At 58.6% G+C, this 21,216-nt stretch overlaps 1 protein-coding gene across 4 annotated transcripts in view; it reads left to right on the top strand.

Annotated features, from left to right (window-relative positions):
• Positions 1-921: 921 nt before the first annotated feature.
• The window catches only part of TACC1 (transforming acidic coiled-coil containing protein 1), a 32,339-nt gene continuing 12,044 nt past the window's right edge, over positions 922-21,216 (top strand). For 2 of the 4 annotated variants that reach the window (XM_082298336.1, XM_082298335.1), the window contains exons 1-4: positions 10,450-10,802; positions 11,364-11,476; positions 17,230-18,259; positions 21,014-21,074. In XM_082298336.1, the coding sequence (XP_082154462.1) occupies positions 10,627-10,802; positions 11,364-11,476; positions 17,230-18,259; positions 21,014-21,074 (1,380 nt within the window). In that variant the 5' untranslated portion in view covers positions 10,450-10,626. Of the gene's footprint in view, positions 1,026-10,449; positions 10,803-11,363; positions 11,477-17,229; positions 18,260-21,013; positions 21,075-21,216 lie in introns of those variants that run through there. The other 2 variants (XM_082298337.1, XM_082298338.1) reach the window with 2 other exon arrangements.

Below are 21,216 nucleotides of genomic sequence, written 5' to 3'. Positions count from 1 at the left end.
GGAAGGTAATTCCGGGCAGGGCACGGGGCAGGGACCAGGGTCTGGCCGGGGACTGCGGGAACAGACGGCACATTTTGTTTGCGAGGCGAAGTTCCCCGCCTAAGCAGAGTTTTCTCCTCTCTTTGGAAAGCAACACCCCTGCTGACGCTTCCCGAGGACGAAATGGCTGCGCGGAGCCCGTGGCTCATTCCCGCTCCTTGCGCTCCCTCTGCAGGAGCGGGCGGGTGCGGGGGGCACCGGGGGGACCAGGGGGGCCGGGGTCGCTGCCAGCCCCCGCTCGCAGCCCTCACCAGGCCGGCACTTCTGGCACGAACCCTTCGGGGCGAGGCCGGGGAAATTTAACTGAGTGGCTTGACCCTGATTTCCGTGTGTGTGTCGTGGGCTGAGTTCTGGCCGGAGGGACGTTCGGGGACCAGGCTGAAGTTTGGGCTTAGGCAAACTGGGGGGTGATGGCCTCAGGGCTCTGGGGAAAGCGGAATCAGTCCGCGGCCACATCCACCGCTCCTAGACCTCCTTCCCCAGCCTTGCACAGCTCACGAACAGCTCCCCATCACCTCTCCCTGCAGCCCCAGGGCCGCAGCTCCCACTGCCTCTGTAAGCGGAGAGGTTCCCTCCCCGTCAGGGACTAGGCTGCCAAATTCCAGCCAAGAGCACATTTTTACGGCATGACACCAGTGGGGCCCCGGCAGGAGCCGGCATGAGATCCAGGCGTTCACCCGAGAGGCGCCGGTACCGGCGCAGCAGCGGCGTGTGGACGGGACGGGTCACCCAGCGCCGCGAGCCCGCTGCTTTCCTCTCTCTGCCCGTGGAAGCGCTCGCCAAATATTACAAAACATCCTCCTTCCTTCCCTCCCGGCTACGGGGTGCAGAGACACCCGCCGCCGCCTGCCCCTCCCCACCCCGTCCGTCCCCTTCCTTCCTCCCTGCTCCTTTCCAGGCAGCTCTTTACGCAAGTGGCTTTCGAAGGAGCCCCGGGACAGGTAGCAGAGAGTGACAGAGCTCGGGACAAGTCTGCGGCTGCAAAGGTAGGAAGGAGAAGGGAGCTGAGGGCTGGGACACTCACCCAGCACTTGGCTACATCAGGCTGGAGGGAGGAGGAGAGCAGAGACCGAGGGCTCCTCGACTGCCCAAGGTGCAGAGCTGTCCCCAGCTCCCCTAACCCGCTGCGATGGCAGACCCTGGAAGACACCTTTGAACAGCACAACCTCCCGCCGCTTTGCCGTGCCAGAGAGCTCGATCTCATGGCGCTTTCCCAGGCAGGGCAGGGCACCGGCACCTGCCGGGCGGGCAGCCGGGCCGTGTGGTCACTCCGGGCTCTCCTCCAGAGCCTCGTGCTGGCCGGGATAGGATCTGCCGCCAGGCCCCTGTTGTGGCTCTGTTTGGGTTGCTAAGGAGGAGCTGCCAGAGACAGACGGGATGATGTGTGCTGACACGCTGCTCCACGCCGCCTGCCCTCCCTGGGGACCCTCGGGAAGGGGAGATGCCACCAGAGCTCTGAGCAGGTGGAGAAGGGCTCGGGCACAGCGCTCTCCCTCCGAGGCGCTGCGCTGCTGCTCTGCCAGCACCAGTGGGCAGAGCTGAGGCGTTCCAGGTGCTCCCGGGTACACCGGGCAGCCCCGTGGTGCCGGCTCCGGGCAGCTCTGGAGCTGGTGGCATTTAGATGGGTGGCTCCAAGGACCATGTGATAGACCGGGCTCTTAGTCACGGTCCCTGGAAACAACAGCAAAGCTCTGCCCCGGGCAGCAGAAGGGCTTGGCTGCCTCTTTCCCAGGCACATGGAAATTTCCATGGAATTAGCACAAGGGTAATTATTACCATCTGCCCCCTTGCAGACCACAGTCGTCCCGCCGGCCAGCTCTGGTTCTGCTCGGGGTGCTGAACGAGCCGGGCATGCAGGAGCCCCACCTGAGCTGAGTTCTGCCGGCAAAGAGTAGGATCTTACAGCTGGGGCACATCTGTCTGCTCTGCAGCTTGGCTGCTGTGAGACTGGCACCCAGCCCTGTGGGCACTGCCAGCCTTGCCTGCAGGGGACAGCTCCCCGGGCAGGGTTCTGTGGCACTGGCTGCATGTGGCTGTTTCAGGTCTTGTGACGCTTGGCACAGCCGGGAAGCAAAGCCTCGCATGAAGCTCTGCTCACCTCCAGACCCCGAAGTGGGACTGGGGGCTGCTCTGGGACTCCTGGGGGTATGAACAAGACCTGTCACTTCTCTAAGGTCGAGGTTGTGGCTCACAGATGACACTGACCCTTCCAGTTGCTCTGAGGGGCTGGGAAAAGCTTAATCTTTTTTTTTGCCGGTTTGTCAGGTCGACGGAGCTCTGGGGAGTGTGGTGAAGGACGTCACCATGGGCCCTCAGGGTTCCTGAGTTTGGAAACTGGTTTTCTCTCCTGGTGTGCTACATAATTGTAGTTTACTTTTGGTGCCCTCCCCCTCCTGACTTTCCCTCAGTGTCTGCCCAGAACGCCAGCAGTTTCCCAGCGATCTGTGGGTGTTTACTCCTCACAGGGTGGGGGCCCTGCCAAGGAGGGTGGGGGCTGTGGCCAAAATCGCCGAGTATGGAGCCACAGTGCTGGCACATCACCCGCTGCCTGTCCCTGGCTTGCTTGGCGTCCGACACTGCATCCGCGGGCCCCGCCCAGATCTTTAAATGCTGGTTTCTAATGTGTGTGTGTGCTGGAGCCTTGGCTCCTGGTCAGATTCACCCCTCCAGTTTAGATCCCTGCTCCGACCAGATGGACTTCGTAAGAAATGCTGAATTCCTGCCGCTTGGTAGCAGTCCTCAGCTCAGCAAAGCCTCACGGAAGCAGATTTCTGGGACAAGCCGCTGAAGCCTGGACACAGCATCCCAGCCTCGAGTGCGGGCAGGTCCTGGCAGCTCCTGTCCAAGACAGGGAGATGTGTGTATCCCAGCTTTGCCCAGCAATTTCCAATGCACCACTCAGAAACGGCTGGAGGAAATTCCTTTGAAACCAAAGGCACAGGAATGAAAGGGCCAAGCCCTGGGAACTCTGCCCATGCCAGAGCCTGGCCCCTGGGCATGCTGCTCCACAGAAGGATGCTACACGGGGCCTGCACGGCCGTCCCCACAGCTCACTCCTGCGCCATTCCACAAGCAGGGATGTGCAGAGGCAGAGCTTGTCCTCGGCTACAAGGTGGAGGAGACAGACAGGGACACATGGCACAGCACATAACCTGCAGTGTTTGGCCTTTGTAACACATGCAGGGAGTCAGAGCAGTCCAAAACCCACTCCAAGCTCTGCATCGTGGGCCTAGGAGCCCAAAAGCCATTTCCTCATCTTCTTCACTTGCTGCCACAATCCATCAGGGCCTGGGGCTTCCTGCTCCAGCCTGAGAATCCCCCAGAACTCCCCTCTGGCATGGCCAGATTTTCCAGCAGTGCTCAGCAGGGCAAAGCAGAGGAGCTGGAGCAGGACCCAGCAGGAGCTGCCAGGCTATGGCATGGATTTGGAGCAGACCTCTCCCTGGGCCATGCTCAGAGCCATTTCCTGATGGGTTTTCCTTCACCCATGTGGCTGTGGTGCAGTGCCAGGAGGCTGCAGCACCCCAGGACAGGTGTCACCCGTGGGGCAGCACCTCCTGTGGGGCCAGCAGTGCCCGGGCTGCACAGCGGGGTGTGGGGTGCTGCCCAGCCCCTGCCTGCCTCGCTGCCAGGGATTATCTGGCCTCATGCAGCAGGCAGGGCCCCACGCCACGTCCCACATGGCTGTCACCTGACTCAGCCCTGGTGACTGGCCACGGTGACCAACCGCAGCCTCCAACTTCTCCCCTGGCATGCCGGCAGCAGAGGTAACGCTCCCTCTACCAGGGGCATTTTGGGTTTCTGGGGTGGTCGGGGCCATTGTGGGAGCCCCCATGCAGGCAGAGGGGGTCCCCATGGCTGTCCCTGGCTGGGGGCATGCCGGGCATGGTCAGCAGTTGAGTCTGGCAGGACATTTCTTCATCCATGGAAAGTTTGGTTGGTTTTTTTGTGTGGTTTTTTTTTTTTTTTTTTTAGGTAGGTGAGAGCTTTCAAGGGCATTGACACTTCTTGCCAAAAAATACTGCAACCCCAGCCAGAACACCCTGACTGACAGAAAAAAAAAAAGAGATTGATATTCCGGTTTTCAGTTTCTCAAAAGTAAAAAGCCCCAAATGTTGTCAAAAATGGATACATTCTCAGGCACTTTAATTAAAAGAACTCCAACGAGGACGTTTCCTTAGCAGGGTCACCTCTGAGCTTTTAAAGTGCAGCATTAAATCTTCCTCCCGTGAAGGGGTCTGGCTGCTGCCTGACATCGGGGCTGGCTGTTTGGCTTCCCCTGCAAGGCACGATTTGGGAAGAGGCTGTTCTTAGGGGAGAAATTACACCAGCACTTTATCAGGGCTTCTTGACAGAGATTAGGTGCCCTAGACAACGGGCTCAGCCCCCAGTTTCTCGTTGCATGTGCAGTATGAGAGGCTGGTGATTCCTGGTAGATGAGCAGGTTTAGCTCGGGTAACAGGGAAAATTTCTTAATGGAGAGACTTGTCCAGCCCTGGCAGGACGGGCAGCGGCTGCCCGGGGCAGTGGTGAAGTCACTGCGTTTGGAGGGATTTCACAGACGTGTGGCTGTGCAGCCTGGGGACATGGGTCAGTGGTAGCCTCGGCAGTGCTGGGTTGATGTTGGACTCGGTGGTTTCAGAGGGCTTTTCCAACCTAAGCGATCCCGTGGATCTCTTATTCCCACTGTCACCAGAGCAGTCGCCTGTCCCATGCCAGCCCCCGCCCCAGCATCTGCCTGGGCTCTGCCTGGAGCCGCGGTTCTGCCCCGCCAAGAGGGGCCCGGGGGCTCCCCCGACGGGCGCACCCGGCACCCACCGCCCCCCGCCCCCGAGCCCGGCCGAGCCCCCGCCCTCCCTCCCGCCCGCGGAGGAGGGACGCGCCGGGACCGGCGGAGCGGCGGCGGCGAGCCCGGCCATGGGGGCGGCCCAGAGCCGGGAGCCGCGGGACCTCCGGGACCCCCGGGCCCCGCCGCGCCGGTGAGTGCAGGGGGGGGCGGCTCGCGGTCCCGGGTGGGTCCGGTTCCCCCCGCAGCCCCCGCGTCGGCCCCTTCCCACGCGTGGGACAGGTCTGGGTTCGCTGCTGTGGAGGGGACAAAGAGAGTGACATTTAATTTGCGGGGAGAAAGTTCCTTTCCCCTTTCCCCTTTCCCCTTTCCCCTTTAGCCACACTTAGCTCCCCACCCATGGGTGCCTGAACACCCCATCCCTGGTCTCAGCAGACCAGAGCTTCCAGCTGCAGCTCAGCCCAGGAGGAAAGCTGGGGTGCGTCTGTACCCCCAGTCTTGGGGTGTGGGGTGGGGGCTAGCACTGCCGTTCCCGGGCTGGGGTAAGGTGGGAGCTGGTGGGGGTCTGGAGGCTGGGGACAGCTGGGGCTGGGCTGGGGGAGCTGGTCCCCACCAGCTGCTCGGGCACTGGGAACTGAAGGGATCAAAAGGAAAAGTGGAAACATCTTATCTGTAAATCAACCAAAACACTCTAGAGAATAGAAATATTTTCTTTAAGTGGGGACCCTGTAAGTCTGTTTGCAAACGGTGGGCTCAGACAAGGGCGTTCTGCCCTTGTAACTGCTCGGTCCTGCCTTTATTTCCCTGCAGTCATCTCCTACATAGACATTAGAGGTGTTCTCAGGTGGAAAACACATCCTGCGTGTGCCGGAGCTGCTTCTTTCTGCCCCGTTGGACTCAGTTGTTGTCCTTCCCGCCTGTTTGCTCCACCTTGAGCAAACTTTGTTTTGTTCCTCCCGCCCTTTATCATCTTCCTGGTCCCCGTCCCTGTGCTGGCTGTTGTCCACATTCTGCTGCCCCCATTGCTGCTGGGCCCCCAGGTTATGGGTTAAGGTGCTGCCTGCATTTCCCAAAATGATTGAGTCTGGAGTAAGCTCAGGGATCTAAGGCCTGACAAACACCTGATAAAAGCATTCCTGCCACATAGCACAGATATTTTTAGCAAACGGAGCAAGGGAATTGAAGGGGGAGTCAATAAGCTGCATGATGAAGGCAGCTGCTTGTGTTCATCCAGCATCAATGTGGAAATGGGGCTGGAGCCTGCTCCTATTGAAATGAGCTCGCACCCACACGAGTGCATCAGCGAGATTAAGCTGTGGTTGGCATTTTTAAAATGCAGGAATAGCAGAGCATTCATTATCCCATCGGTCCTTTTCAGTGCAACCACAAATGTCTGTATTTATCCATTTGCTGGCAGTCTGGTGGGGAAAGGCAGCTGGAGCCCGGGGCTGGCTGCTGGTGTCCAGGCTCGTGTGTGACAGTTGTGTCCTTTATTCTATTTCTGTAGAGCTGTTTTGATGGAATGTGTAGCGATGGGAACTGTCACAGCCCAGGCCGTGAAGGGTCCCGGGGGAGCTGAGCTGCTCGGCAGCACTGTCCCACGCTGGGCATTGCTCTGGAGCCCCGGAGCGCTGCCACAGCGGGTGACACCCTGGTTCCTGCTGTGCTCTAGCGAGCAGATGGCAGAGCCGGAGATGGGAGGAGGTTGGTTTTGTCTGCCTTGAATTCCAGGGCGCTCGGTGTCGTTCTCCTCGGTCCGGGCTGTGCCCAGGAGTGTCCAGGCTGAGGCTCTGCCAAGGTCAGAAGCAAAAGGAACCCTGCGCTCCGGGGCGCGGGGCGCTGCCAGCCCGCGGGCAGCCGCGGAGCCCCTGCCCTGCGCTGCCGAGGCCGGAGAGCTCGGCAGCCCTCGGAAACCCATCCTGGGGAGCCCTCTAGCGAGAGCAGCGTCCGCCCGAGCCCGCCGGGCTCCCGGGGCTGCGCCGGGATGCTGCTGCGCCCGGGAGATGCTCCGTGGGGCTGTCACACCTAGGGATACTCCGGGGTGCTCCCGCACCTCGGGAATGCCCGGGATGGTCCAGATACTGCCGCACGGAGAGGGGATGCTGATCCCTGATCAATAGAATAGGTTGGAATAAAATGCAGCAACAGAAAAATGCTCCTGAAACACCTTGGACCTCCTTTCCTGGAGGAGATAAATGCTATGTGGATAAAGTGCTTATTACAAGCTGTGGGGGAAATTTACACAGCAGTGAAATATGGATTAATGTTTTATCTGTGTGCTGATCTCAGGGTTGTCCCCACCATCCCCTGCTGTCCTTGTGCTCCATCCTGGCATTGTGTACAGGGAGCTGGACCCTGGTCCTGGGTGGGGAGCGAAAGGCTCCGCTGCAGAGGAGCAGAGAGGCAGGAGTGGAGAAGAGAAATTAAACCCCACAAAAGATCTGTTTCTAAGCTATAAATGTCAGTGCTGGCTCCTGTGCTGTGCCCAGAAAAGCTTCACAGCCAGAAATAGATATTCTCCTGCTTAATGAAAGGGCTGAGAAGGGAAATTCCAGGTGCATGCCTTCCTCTGGCCTGAGGCACTGCAGCTCCAAACGCCACAAGTGTGGCTGCGTGATTCCTGTTCCGCAGCGTTATTCCCTGCACCCTTCCTGAGGACTAAGGTGTGGTGACACTGAGAAGAATCGGGCATGCTGTGTTTTTGGGGCCAGGCAGAAGCACTGCTGCCAGGTGGCCAGAAGGAAATTCATCCCCAGTGTGAAGGCAAGGTCTCATCTGGATGAGAGCTGTTATCCCTGGATGCAGCTGGCTTCCTGCAAGGATGAACATGAAAACCTGAGCAAGGTTTTGCCTCTTTTTGCAGCTTCTGTGATGCCAGGGCTCTTCTAGCTCCAAAATAATTTGGGTCTTCACCTGTCCTCTGTGCAGCAGGGGCCGCTGCTCTCCCCTCCTGGAAAACCCCGGCAGTGTGTGAACCGTGGGTGGTTTCTAGGCAGTTCAGCGCAGCTGGTGCCAGAGACATCCATGGGCTGTACATGCCCTGTCCCTGAGCCGCTGCGTGTGTGCAGGGCTTGGCACAGTGAGTCCTGTGACAGCAGCGAGGGAGGTGACAGCAGTGCCAAGGACAGCCCGTCCAGCTGCTGCCTGTGTGGGCTGCATCTCACTGTGTGGATGGAAACTGCTGGCAGGTGTTTTAAACAGGTCAGCATCCTGCCTGCTCTGCAGAGATGTGTTTGCTGACTGTGCCAAGCAGCGTTTGGCAGGCAGAGCCTCCGGTGTGACTGACAAAGTCAGGTTATCTCCTCAGTGGTGATTTGCAGCCGGTGGTGCTGCCAGGCTGGGTCAGGTGCCAAGCTGGAAAATGCCACTCGAGGCATTTTCTTAATTGCTCATTGGGAACAGCAAGTGGAAGCAGGCTCTGCCCCTGTACTGCTCTGGTATCTTCCTGCCCCAGGGCCCTGCCAAGTCAGAAGCTCTGCAGCCAGTATGGTTCAGTCCTGCTGATCCTGTTCCTGTCGGCTCTTCCCCGGGTGGTGGGTGGGAGTGGGGGGGTCCTCGCTGGGCGCAGTGTGTGTGTGCAGCCTGCACAAGGACAGATCCTGATGATTTCCTGCACTCGAGTGCCCCAGTTCACCCATCCAACAAGTGGGGGGCTGTAGGAGTCAGCCTGTCACACACAGCTCCTTCCCCTCTGCAGGGAGGTGGCTCATTCCTGCTGCTGTGCCAGTGCTGCTGCTGCTGCTCCTGCTGCGCTTGGGTGCTGTGAGGTCCCTGGCAGAACTCAGCTGCTCACAACGTCATCACTCCTGCTGGTCCTTGGGTTCAGTGGGAGGTGGGAAGGGGAAGCGGGAGCAGGAGGAGGATGAGGTCAGGCTGCAGCGCGTTGCTGCAGCGCGGCTCACACTGAAGATCTTATGTAAAATTCATCTGCAGAAATCAGTTCTGCCGCTTTGGAGCAGGGAAGTGGGCTGTGCTCTGCTCACGGCAGCCATGGGCAACAGGATGTTGAGCTTCTGCTTTTGCTTCAGCCTCATGGTTTTTGGCTAAACTTCAATAAGAGTCATGTAGTCCCCTCTTCATGGCAGCAGGGAAGTGTGCAGGGCCCCTTGTCCCCCCGGCCCTGGGGATGTGGGGGGGCCACACGGTGCAGTGGCCGAGGTGTTCCCTAGGGCCCATGTGCTTCTCCAGCCACTGACCTATGGTGGGAACCAGCAGCACCTCAGCTTTGGTTCACCCAGAGAAATCTCTGGGGAAGTTTAGAGGTATTGTGGAAGGGGATAGGAGATTTTCTTTTATAGGGGATGGGCAGTAAAAGCATGCAGGAATGACACCTATATCTAATAAGGACACCAAGAGGTGGAAGCTTGGGAGAAAGGATCCCTGCAGGGAGGTTATTCGAGATGCTCAACGGTGAGGAATGAGCCCTTTGAAGCATCCGACAGAGGCTGGTGTCAGAGGCAGCCAGACCAGATGGACGGGTCTGCTCTGCCCCAGAGGCCTCTCTGTCGATGCAGAGGCATTTCCAGCTCTCAGAGCTGGCTGATGATTCACAGGGGAGCACCGGCTGTGGGCTCAGCCTGCCATGTGAGCTCTTGGTGTGGTCAGCAAGGGCTAGCAGCTCTTCTCTGCAACGGGCCAGGCTTGCTTCATGGCACGACAGTTGTCTGCCATTTCCAAGGTCATCCCTGGGACCAGTTGCTGGGAGCAGGGTAAACCAGTCAGGGTTCCAGGGAGCTGCCAAGTGTCCGGAGCCAGCAATGCTACTGCCCGTGACAGATCTGCTGCCAGAGCCCTGGACATTCCTCACAGTGCTGTGGCCGCTGCACGGTGTCAGTAATTTTATCCTCCTCTCTCTAGCAAGCGTGTGGGAGGTGATGAATTTGGGAGTGGGAGCCCTCGTTAGGGGGAAAGTTCCTGAGGGAAAGTTCCTGAGGGAGGCCAGCAAGGTTGATTTCTGTGGGAACTGCTGGCTGTTATTTTTAAACAACAATAGTTTACTAAATAAATAAATAAACTTGCTGCCACGGAAGGATATAGCATCCGCCAGGGCTGCTGAGGCCGGTATTTCCTTGGAAAATGGAAAGGACAGGTGTTTCCCTCTCCTCTGCCCCTGCCCCCTGTGTTTGGCTCCTCAGCTCTGGGAAAGCCCTTTCCTTGGGCAAGGCTTCCCGGAGGGCCGAGCCTTCCCAGTGGGACCGAGTCTTCCTGGGCGAAGTGAGGATTCCTGGGAGCTGCTTGCCCCCCAGGGCAGTCCCCCGCCAGCGTGGGGTCTTCTCTGGCACGTCCAGAGTGGAAAGAATCTGTGTCCTGCCGGCTCTGTGACAGCGCAGGTGCAACCAAATAAATGTGGGATAAACTGGCGGGGATCTGGTTTCACAGTCCCCTGCCCTCTCACGTGGGGGTTTCCTGTGGCGAGGGAGGGGAAAGGCAGGGCGTCGCGGAGGGTGACAGCAACAAGCCCCAGCCCCGCCTTTGGGCAGAAATAGGTGAATTTGGGAGTTCGCGTAGGAAAGAAGAGCGGCGGCTGCCACCTCCGGCCGGGAGGGACGGGGAACCGGGGACGCTGCCCCGCATCCCCCCGCATCCCCCCGCATCCATCCCCGCGCCGGGGGCTCCGGCGGAGGCAGCGGGGGGCGCCGGGGCCGGCCCCTCCCGGCGGGCGGTGCCGGGGGCGGGCGCTCCCCTCGCCAGTGGCGCGGTGCGGGGGCGGGCGGCCCGAGCGGAGCCGAGCGGAGCGGGCGCGATGGGGGCGGCGGCGCGGCCGCAGTGAGCCCGGCGGGGAGCGGAGCGGGGCCGGGCCGATGGCGTTCAGCGCCTGGCAGATCCTCTCGCCGGTGCAGTGGGCCCGCTGGACCTGGTCGGCGGTGCGGGGCGGGGGCAGCCCCGAGGAGGGCGACGGCGGGGCCAGTGCTGCCGAGGAGGAGGATGAGGAGGAGGACCAGGACCCGCCGGCGGGGGGCTCGGCCCTCGGCTTCAGGCAAGTCACCCGCGGCCCCTTCCCCTGCCCGCCCTCCCGCGGCGCCCGCACCCACGCGGGGCTGCGGGCGCGTCCTCCCCGGCCCTCTCCCCATCCGCCCCTCGCTCTCCGCTCGCTGCCTGGCTGCCGGGGATCCCGCACCGCACCGCGCCGGGGGCTGGGGGTGCCGGGGCCGCAGCCGGAGCCGGGCGCTGCTTCCTGGAGGATGCTGGGGAGCACAGGGCCGGAGCAGCCGGGCTCGCTCCCCGCGGCAGCCTCCGGAGCGGCGTGGGAGATGCTGCGGGGCTTCATGTCCTTGGAGGCCCGTGCTGTGTGCTCAGCTCGGGAATGACCTGGCAAAAGCCCTCCCGCAGGGCTGGCGATGCACAGGGGGCTGCTCATGATGATGTTTCACCTGCTGTCCCTTTTCCGTTTGCTAGCATGTCCCGCTGGACAGGAGCGAGTGGCCGCCCCGGATGCCCACGACCAGCCTCTGGCCTGGCTGGACGTGTAGGCGTTGTGGAGGATTTCAGAGGTAGCTTTGAAAGCAGTAATTCCTCACTCTTTTCCCCCCCTCGGCAGCTCGGACTCCACTGATAATTTTGAGACCCCTGAAGCAGAAACACCAACCTGCTCGCCACTCAAGGAGTTCTGCGAGCCACCAGGATCACCAGAGTCTGAGGCCGGGACCCAAGGTAAATTGTGCACCTTCTGCTCTTGGTGCTCTGCTCCGTTGGCAGAAAGGCAGGGTGGGGTCAAGAAGTAAAATTCGCTGACTTTGAGTAATGCCTGGCACACTTTTGGTGGTTAATGGCCTGGACAGTTCAAATGCCAGGGCTGGGCTGGGCACTCCACAAAGAGCTGTGATGGGTTGATTGAGAGGAATCTGAGGATGCTGTTGAATTATTTGATCAGTTAAACGTCCCTTTGACACTTCCTCTGCAGCCCGGGGGCTGCCCTGACTGCTGCTGGCTGGTGGGACCTTTCTCATGTGTACCCCATTTGTCACTCATCCCTGGCTCCTGCACAGGAGTGGCAAGATGCCAGGTTTGTGCCCCCCAGGCTGGTCAGTGGTCAGGGGTTTCATTGCACAGGCTGTTTCCCCTGGAGTTAGGTGCCAGGTGTCCTCACTGTGCAGCTGGTGTTAAAGATGCAAAAGATCAGTGCTGCTAAATCCCATTTTTTGAGAAGTTGTGGGGGATCTGCTCTAACTGCATGAGGCTTCCTTTGCTGGTGAGTCCTGAGCTGTTTTGTAGGTTTATCCTTGTGTCCCACACTGCTGCTGCTTCCCTGAGTGTGGCTCCCCATTAGCCCGTGGCCTTCTGAGGACCAGCTCCCTGCTGTCTCCATATCCTCCTCTTCAGGGGTTTGGGCTGGTGTCCATGGCTGATCTTGTTGTTTATCTCTGGTTTTGTGCTGCTGGGAGGAAGCTTTGAAGCCCTGGCACTGCTGCTACAACCCACTGGAGGTTATCGGGGCAGGGCAGGGAGGAGACCTCCCCTTCCATCTGCTCCCAGTGGCTGGGCAGTGTCAGGGTGTTTGTGAGCCCCCGGGGTGGTGTGCAGGAGAGCAGCCTCTCCAAGGCACAGGGCGGTGTGTGGTGGGCCAGGAAGTCCTGGCCAGGCCGCCCTGAGCATTCCCTGCCCTCTCTTGCCCCTCACTGCTGCAGATCCTGGTACGTGATGTGCAGTGTTGTGCTTTCCTTGAATGCTCACAGCAGCAGCTGGGAACTTTTTCCAGGGCTGGTTTCAGAGCACATGGGCCCGATCCAGACCATGGGTCCTTCTGTGCAGAAGCCTGGGCGGGCACTGCTGACTGTGTCAGTAACAGGAAGCCATGGCCCTCCATCTCCTGTGGTGGTGTTGTGCTGTTGGGGTGGATCTGGGTGCTCATCCATCCCTGTGCAAAACTTGTGTTTGTTTGCTGTGATGGGGAGAGCGCTTGGTTCACGCTTTCAATAATCACAGCTCTTGGAATAATCCTTTTAAGAAGGGATGATAGAGACATCTTTACTTTGGGGATAATGTCTGGGGAGGGGGAGAGAGAAATAAAGGCTTTCCTAGCAGGTAGGAGGATCATTTCCAGCAGAGCTTAGGGAAGCGCATTGCTTCAGACTCCAGGGTGTCACTGTTCCCGTGTGTGCCTGTGCCCCTTGTCCTGGGATGAGCAGCTCCTGCTCAGCAGCGAGGGAGTAGCTGCTCCTGCACACAAAGCTCCCAGTGTTCTGGAGACGAGGGCATGATCTCCAGCAAAAGCTGTTTGTCTGTGCTGGCTGGCAGAGAGTGGGATGTTGGGGCCGGCAGAGCCAAACCGCGGTGCCACCACACTTTGCTCCAGCCCTTCTCTGCCCACGTCTCTGGCTGTGTCTTTTCAGTTTGTCTGGAATGGTGAAGGGGAAGGATTGTCCAGGTGCCGATGGGTTTGCAGTGTGCAGAGGCACCCTGGGGTGTTACACCACTGCACCGATGTAATCCATGTGTTCCGGCCTCATCTTGGCGGTGCTGCTTGTGCCCGGGAGCAGCAGTGGGAGCAAATGCCGGCATGGAGACAACCCGGTGTAATGGCTGCTTGTCAGCACCGGCAGAGCTGCTGCCCTGCACGCCCTGGGGAATGGCTGCTGGCTGTGCTGGGGTGTGTGGGGGCAGCGCCAGAGCTGGACCTGAGGGCAGGCACAGCACCCCTGGCCTGGAGGGACAGCAAGGAGCAGGCACTGTCTGCTCTATAGTTGCAGTCTCACCCTGCCTTGGGAATAAATAGGGTGAGAAACGTGTAAGACAGAGGCTGTGACTCCAGGGCTGGCTACTCCATGCACTGCCAAGAGGTGACCTGGGTATGTTAAACCCTGTCCTTGGGGACAAAAATTCAGCCCTGGAGGGGGCTGCAGTGAGGGTTTATGCCCACTCAGGATCACTCAGTTTCCTCTTGCTGTCTCGGATAGTGGGACTAATTCTGTCCCATTCTTGCTCAAGTTATCTCCAGTCATCTACCAGTAGATATTTTGCACAAGGAAATGAGCAGAAGCAGCAAGTCTAGAGCCATCAGTGCTGGGAGCAGGCTCTCACTGCCGTTACCCTGATGCAGGGCACGTGTTTTCCGGTGCGTTAGCAGCATCGTTTGCCGGTATGCTAATTCTTAACAGAATAGATTTAAAAATAGATCAACGGCTGTTAAACACAAGCGGAAAGCCAAAAGAGGAAAAAAGCCGTTGGCAATGTAGGACTGAGCTGGGTGTACGGGGCAGATATCCTGTGCTGAGATGGGGAAGTGCATGACTCACACCGAGCCCTGCCCTGAGCTGAGTCCAAGGCCTGGAGAGTGGAGGGGTTGTTCTGGCCCGCGCTTGGCACAGGGGCCACGCAGGGATCGCCGCTGCTTCGCTTGGCGGCTGCCTGTGGGATGAAAAGGGCGCTGAGCCTTTGCCTTCCAGCGCTGCCGCTGCCAAGTGTTCCTGATTCATTTGAGGGATGGCACGCTGGAAAGCTGTTTAAGTCGGTGTTTGTGTTTAATTTCAGCCTGAGGAAGACAAGCGAAGCAATTATAATGCAGAGGCACAAAGTGTCTATTACTGCGGTGCCAGACTGTCCTGTCTGTTTTTCTTTAGAAAGTAAAAAAATCTCTGTTTTCACTTTGTAGCATCCCCTCCAGGTACTCACCTGGATCCGGAGCAGGTTTGCAGCCTGTGCACAGGCGGGACAAGGGGTGTTCATGGGATTCAGCACGTCCTGTGCTGGGTCTGCATTTGGGACGGATCCTGGAGTCACTGTGTGTGCCATGCTCCTGACAGTGTCCTTTTAGTCATGTTTGGTTTAGTTTAGTCATGCTGGGACTAAACTGTCCCCCCTGCAGGGCACAGTGCCAGAGGTGGAATGGGAGACCTCAGGGTCACCTTTTCGGGATGCTGCTGTGAGGCATCTGCTGGGATGCCTGCGGGAAGGGCTGGTCTGAGGGGCAGAGCTGTGTGTGGTCGGTGGCTGCCAGCCTGCCTCCTCCTGGGGTCCCATGGGGTGTTCAGCACAGCTTTGGCCCGAAAGGAGAATCTGAGCAGTGGGGGGAAGCTGCAGGACTGGGGGACAAGCTGGTTTCCCTGGCAGGAGCCATGAGCGAAGGGAGTACGTGCGGAGCCAGCACGGCTGCTCACAACGTGACTGCCTGGGGCTGGGGATGTTGGAGCATTCAGAGGAGGAGCAGGGAGAGCTGCAGGCTGCATGCCGGGGTTGGGGAGGGCTCTGTGGGGGACAGCCAGTGCTGCACTGAGGTATTGCCGTGCTCATACCCAGCAGTGCTGGGCAGCTGTGGGGGTTGGAGCAGAGAGCTTTGCTCTTTCTGTGCACCCCAGGGCCCTTCAGGCCACTGCTTTCTGCATCCTGTGTAATTGTTCTCCCAGGAACATGCTCTCCCACCATGCTGCATTGAAGGCAGAAGAAATGCAGAGGGGGAGGAACTAGGGGAAACTCCCCCCTGAGCTTGCAGGAGGGACATTTCCACTGCAAAAGATTTCCAAAACCACAGGCGAGCACCTGAGCTGCCCTTTGCCTCTGCCTCTGCCTCCCAATGTATCCCAGTTCCTTAGCTCTCAGACTGGCTGAGCGGGTGGGCTGTGATGCGGGAGGGGCTGAGTAGCTGAGCTCTCTTGGGTGCAGAAAATGAGGGAATCACAAAATTGGAGGACCTGGGTGGGTGGTTCTTCTGATTTTTGTGGGAAAATGATTCTGAGCTATGGCCACATGCGCCACTGCTCCTTTCCTCCCCACCCTGTAGACACCGCAGCATGGGGAGGTGGTTTGTGTGCCGGCTGCTTGTTATTCAAGAAGTAATTACTCACTGCTTGGGTTAGAAACCAGGATGGGCTCATGTCTGTGAGAACGGCGGCTGCCAAACCTTCTGCTGGGAACGCAAAATGCACTTAAATAGTCCTTTTGCCCTGACTTTGAAGTCTGTTCTTCTATTCAGAGCTGTCTCAGGAAGGCTTCAAACAGCTGAGCAACACAGCAAATGTAATAAAGTTTTCTTTGGGGTCTGTTAAGGAGGTTTTCCTGGTTCCTAATGATGGGAAGGCCTGGCAGGCGCTGCCTCAGACTGTTTCCTGGCTGCACTCCAAGTACTCATCCACTGGATTTGTGTTTACTGATGCATTTTCTGGGGCATCAAGGCAACGTCTACTTGGAGGGAGCTTTTTTTTGCAGTCAGAGGAAGCGTTTTTGCAGTCTCAGGGAGGACACAGACCCTCATGATTAATTTTCATGGCTTTTAGCATCCTTGGGATCAATTACGCAAACCACAAGCCATCAACTGAGTCAGGATTGTTGGCTCCACGTCCTGGATTAGTCCTGGGACCAGATATTTGCCTGATTCACTTTTCCTCTGCCAGCCTGTGACTCGCTCTGTTACCTGCAAACATGAGCTGGTTGCAAATGCCTGGTGATAGGAAAAACCTTTTCTGGATGGGCTCAGGGATGGGGGTCTGTAGGAGCCAGTGTGGGGGATGCTCGAGGTGACTCCCCTCTGCAGCTGTCACCTCTGTTCCAGGGCAGGGCTGGGGCAGGGACAGGCGGATTTCCCTGGCACAAGCTCTTCATCACTCAGGCTGCTCTTCCCAGCCAGGTTTCAAACCAGTTTGGTCCTTGGGAGAGCACTGGTTCTGTTCTGCTCTTGGAGGACCTGGCTGGACTGTGTCTCCCCAGAAAGCTGCTGGTGAGGGCTGCAGGTACCACATGCTCCCTGGTGGCTGCTGGGCATCCCAGCGTCCTGCTTTGCCTTATCCCAGGAGTCTGTGCAGTTGTCCCTGGTTGAGGTGCAGGAGAAACACCAGATGTTTTCCTCTTGTGCCTTGGCACACCTGCACCACAATCCTGGCTCTGGCTGCTCGGTGGGTGCAGCTTTCAGGATGCCCCAGTAGATGAAGGATCTTCTCCATCCCTTGATAGCAAGGAAAAGATGAAATGATAAAAGGATTGAGGGGAAAGGATTGGAGTAATGGTGATTAAGTCATGGATCAGGATTTGTCATCAGAAGACGCTGACAGCAGTGTGGAAAGCCTAGTGCAGGATTTCTGCAGGTGGAGAGTCAGCTTGTGTCAGGCAGCTTCTCCTGCCTGGTGCACATCTGGCTCCACGGCCCCAGCACTGGGACTGACCCCCAGGTCCCTCCTGCAGCCTGTTTCTGCTCCTTCACTGAGCACACCTTCCCATTCCCCTTCTCCCTGGGGCCTGCTTATTCACATTTTGTGGTGTTGTCTCATGTCATGCATCCCTGAACTTTTGTCACTAATTTTTGACCCTCTGCTCAGGTGAGCAGTGACTCCCTGTCATCTGGCACAGGGAAGCTGAGTTTTGGGTCAGTGGATCCCCCATAAAATCTGACCCTGGAGCAGCTGTGAGGAGGGAACAGGAAGCCCTCTGGAAGGGAGTGTTTAAGGGCAGGGTTTAACCATCTCCTTTTATCTTTTCAGAGCCAGGTGGCCATGGTGACCTGCTGGTAGGGGAAGCCCACTGGGACAGCTCGCCTGGGAAGCACCCCAAAGATGAGGCTCAACCAGAGATTGGAGCCCCTAAAGCCAGTTCGGATGCTAAAGGGGAAACTGACCCTGACCACTCGCCCCTGATGCAAGCCCTGGCTGGGCTGGGCTGTAAGGCTGACCCTGGCCACGCTGCTGTGCCCACTGTGGAGCCAGCCCCCGTGCCCCATGTGGGCACAGCCACCTGCGAGCGGGTCACGTCAGGAGGGGACTCGGTGGACACGGAGCTGGTGGGGCTAAGGGCTGATGCCCTGGCCCAGGACCAGCTCAGGAAAGGGAAAACACCTTTGCTGGGGAGGAAAACAGATGAAGCCGCAGAGGAGACCCAAGCATCCTACCAGCTTGAGCCTGAGCAGCACGACAGGAGTGTGAGCCCCTTTGTGGCAGGGGGCTGCCAGCTACAGAGCTCTCCCCTGGCAGTCTCACAACACCTTCCCCATCCTGGTGAGCTGGGGGGGGACCCAGCTCTGGAGACCACAGGGCAGGTCCTGAAACCTGGGGCTGATTTTACAGAGGTGAGAGAGAGTGTGGAGGCCAAGCCAGCTTCACCCAGGAGGGGCAGCAGGATCCCAGCCAGCAAGCTGACACCGAAGAGACACAGAGAGTCCCCCAAGAAACCAGCTGAGGATGCAGAGAGGGGTCCCACAGAGCCACCACTGCCTCGAGGCTCCTCCCAACTGGGTCCCACGTGCTGGGACAGCCCCGGTCTCAGCTCTCTCAGTGGCAGCTCAGCACTGCAAAATTTGCCGGTTCTCCCCAAGGGCTCTTATCAGTTTGACCCCAATAACTTTGACTCCATGGATCCATTCAAGCCCACCAAGACACTTGCCAGCACCGACGCTGACTCTTGCTCCACTGCAGATAACAGCCTCAATGAAATCCTCGAATCTCAGACACTGGAGATGCAGGACGATGCCCTGAAAGGCAAAGACTCCCCCAAGAAGCCCAAGTCACGCCTGATAACGTGAGTGCCAGTGTGTGCAGAGCCGGGGCTGCAGCCCCCTCTGTTTTCCCCGCGGGCAGGCAGAGCCACGCTGGCGGTGGTGATGGAGGTGGTGATGGAGGTGATGGTGGTGGCAGTGGTGCTCCTGCTCTGGTGCCTCCTGAGTGAGCCCAAAATCCCGCCGTGCACCTCAGGTTCTGCTGCTGCCTCAGTTTTACCCGCCTGTTGTCCCAGCGGAGGGGCAGCTCCCCTCTGCCTGTCAGTACCACTGATGGGAGGAGAGGGATGGGTGTTCTGGAGCGGTGCCGGTGTCCTGAGTCCCAAGCAGAGCAGGGAAGGCTGGATTGGGACCCGCTTGCAGGATCACCTCTTTGGAAACCCCTTGGGGGTGCAGCTGGTGGGTTGAGGTGGAGATTTGTGGTGTCAGAGGAAACCCGTAGTGGAGGCTGGAGCCGATGTGTTTGCTGGACTCGTGCAGGGATGTGCAGGAGCTGGTGGATGCAGGTGTGGTTGGTCAAATGTAGCTGAGACATTTTGCGAGCTGACACTGAATTTCTGTTTTATATCAGAGAAGGAGAACAGGTTGGACAGGTAGACTCTCACTCTGCCATTGGATTCTCCAGTGAGAAAATTAGATAGTGGGTTTTTACAGAGAGAAAGATAAAAACTCACAGGCAAAAATCAGGCTGGATGTTTTTGTCCAGGAAATACTTTACAGAGAGTAGATACAAATTTTTCTAAGAGCTGGTGTTGCCATGTGTGGCTGTGGGTGAGCAGAACCAACAGGAAGGGGAAGCAGCAGGGAATTCTCTGCTCGCTCTCTGTCACCTTGGAGCAGCACAGGCAGGCAGCAGGATGTTGCCCTGGCAGTGAGGTTTGTGTTTGGATCTCACCCCGCTGCTGTGCATAGCAAATGCAGGATCCGAGCATCCCATGTGTGTGTGTGCCTTCCCTAAGACCAAGCTAGGCAGCTCACTATGCTTCTCCAGAGCAGAGTTAACATCCAGGTCTTTTCACATGCTCTTCTTCTCTCCATCTGTCTGTCTCTCTCCCTGTCCGTGCTTTGGTGCATCAGGACTACTGAGCAAGTGAAATTTCTCTGTTTTCTGTTGTAAGTACTCTCTCCTGTATTCCTTTTCTTTTCCTTTGCTGTTTTTGTCCTCTCTCTGGGTGTGTGCTGCCCCACTTGTCTCCATGGCATGCCAGCTCCTTCTGCCCTTTGACTTGTGCTCTCTGCTGTCTGGTTTGTGCCCCCGCACCCCTCGGCGGGGTCCCCAGGGTGGCCTGGCCTGGTGAACGCCTGGGAGTGAGGGAGGAGAGGAGAGCTGAGTTGAGCTGAGCTGCACCAGAGGCACACGCCCGTGCTTGTCCTCGCAGCATGCCGCCTTGCAGCATCTTCTGATGGTGGACAAGTGCTCAAAACCTTCAGCTAATGGAGGGGAGCAGGTTTTTGTTGCCTTGGTGCTGGGGGGGAGCTCAAACCAGCTGCCAGGTGATGTGATAACCCTGGCACAGGAGAGGGTGCAGAAAAGAGGAGGGAGAGGATGTGGTGAGGTTGACTGCTCATGGCAGGGCATGAGGGAGAAAACCAGTCCAGAGCGATTATTCAGTGTGACCGAGGTGTGCATGACAGCGTGCAAAGAAGCCTCCGTGTGCCGTGCCACGTCGCTCGTTGTGCTCTGCCACGCATGTGTGCAATGGGATGGGGAGGCTGGAGAGTGGCAGTGGGTGGGGGCAGTTCCATAAACCTGGGAGCAGCTCGCTGCAGTCCTGCTCGAGCCTTTGCTGTGTCCCTGCAGCGGGGAGTGCCGTGTCTGAAGGCTGGCATCCCTCCCGAGGTCCCCGCAGCGGCTGTCACACGAGCTGTTCCAGCTCAGCAGGTGTCTCCTGGGGGTCAGACATGGCCCCGAGCCTGGGAGATCCCTGAGTGTGGAGTGTGAGGGGTTGAGATGCAGGAGAAAAGCTCATGCTCTCCCACCCACATTCCCACTGGGACGGTGCCTCCGCTGCCATGCGCTGTGCTGGTGCCCGGTGTGTCGGGATGCAGCCGTGCCTGCAGCCCTGCGCAGATGGCCTCCGAGATGGGTGTCTTCAGGAATGTGGGATGAAGTTCCAGGGACAGCTTCCTCACTGGAGGGCAAGGGGACCACCTGCAAGACCTACTTGGGCTAAACTTCCCACCCGAGGGGCCCCTCTCCATGGGGCAGCATTTGCGTCAGGCGGAGCGTTTGTTCGAGGCACAGCACTCACCCTGGTGCTCTCCCACTCTGCCCTGGCTGCGCGGGTCTGACTCACGTGGGAGATGTGGATGCTGTGGAGAAGTCCCAGACAAATCTGCAGCTGCAGGGACAGGGCATGAGACAGCCTGGACACGGTTCTTCCTGCAGAAAGTCAACATGCACTGAAGCCTCGGGTGCCTGGACACGCAGGGCGAGGGCGCAGCGAGGGAGATCCTTCTTTGCCAGCTCCTTGGCGGTTGCCTCTCTCGCCATCAGCCTCTTGGGGTCCTTGCTCCACTCCTTACCTTCCTCAGGAATAAACACCTCACAGACAAACCCAACTGATGTGTAGTTGTGTCTTTTGTTTGCCTGTTCCTTCTGTTCCTTCCAGAACTTGCTCTGCCTCGGTGTTCACTGGTGAGTGGGGTGCTGGCCTGCGGCGGGTGCAACGCTAGAGCTGGGACTGCCTCCCCCTGCTTGGGCTGTCTCGCACGCGCCCCTGCATCCCCCACAGCACCCCTGAACCCCCCTCAGCTGCTGCTTCTCTCTCCTGCAGGAGCGGCTGCAAGGTGAAGCAGCACGAGGCGCAGCCCCTGGTCCTGGACATCAGCACTCAGGTACATGGGATCTCATCCCCAGAGGTGCGGGCTGGGCACAGGGATGCTGGGATGGTGCTGGGGAGAGCTGGGCTGGCTGAGCTTCACGCTGGCATCTTCCCTGCGGGCAGTTCCTGCTGGGAAGGGAGGGAGGGGGGCTGGT

The sequence above is a fragment of the Coloeus monedula genome (assembly GCF_965178545.1).
Source record: "Coloeus monedula genome assembly, chromosome: 28".
In the NCBI taxonomy this organism is placed as follows: Eukaryota; Metazoa; Chordata; class Aves; order Passeriformes; family Corvidae; genus Coloeus; species Coloeus monedula.
Note: the sequence above shows the minus strand (reverse complement) of the source record. Positions and strands in the feature narration are given on the sequence as shown.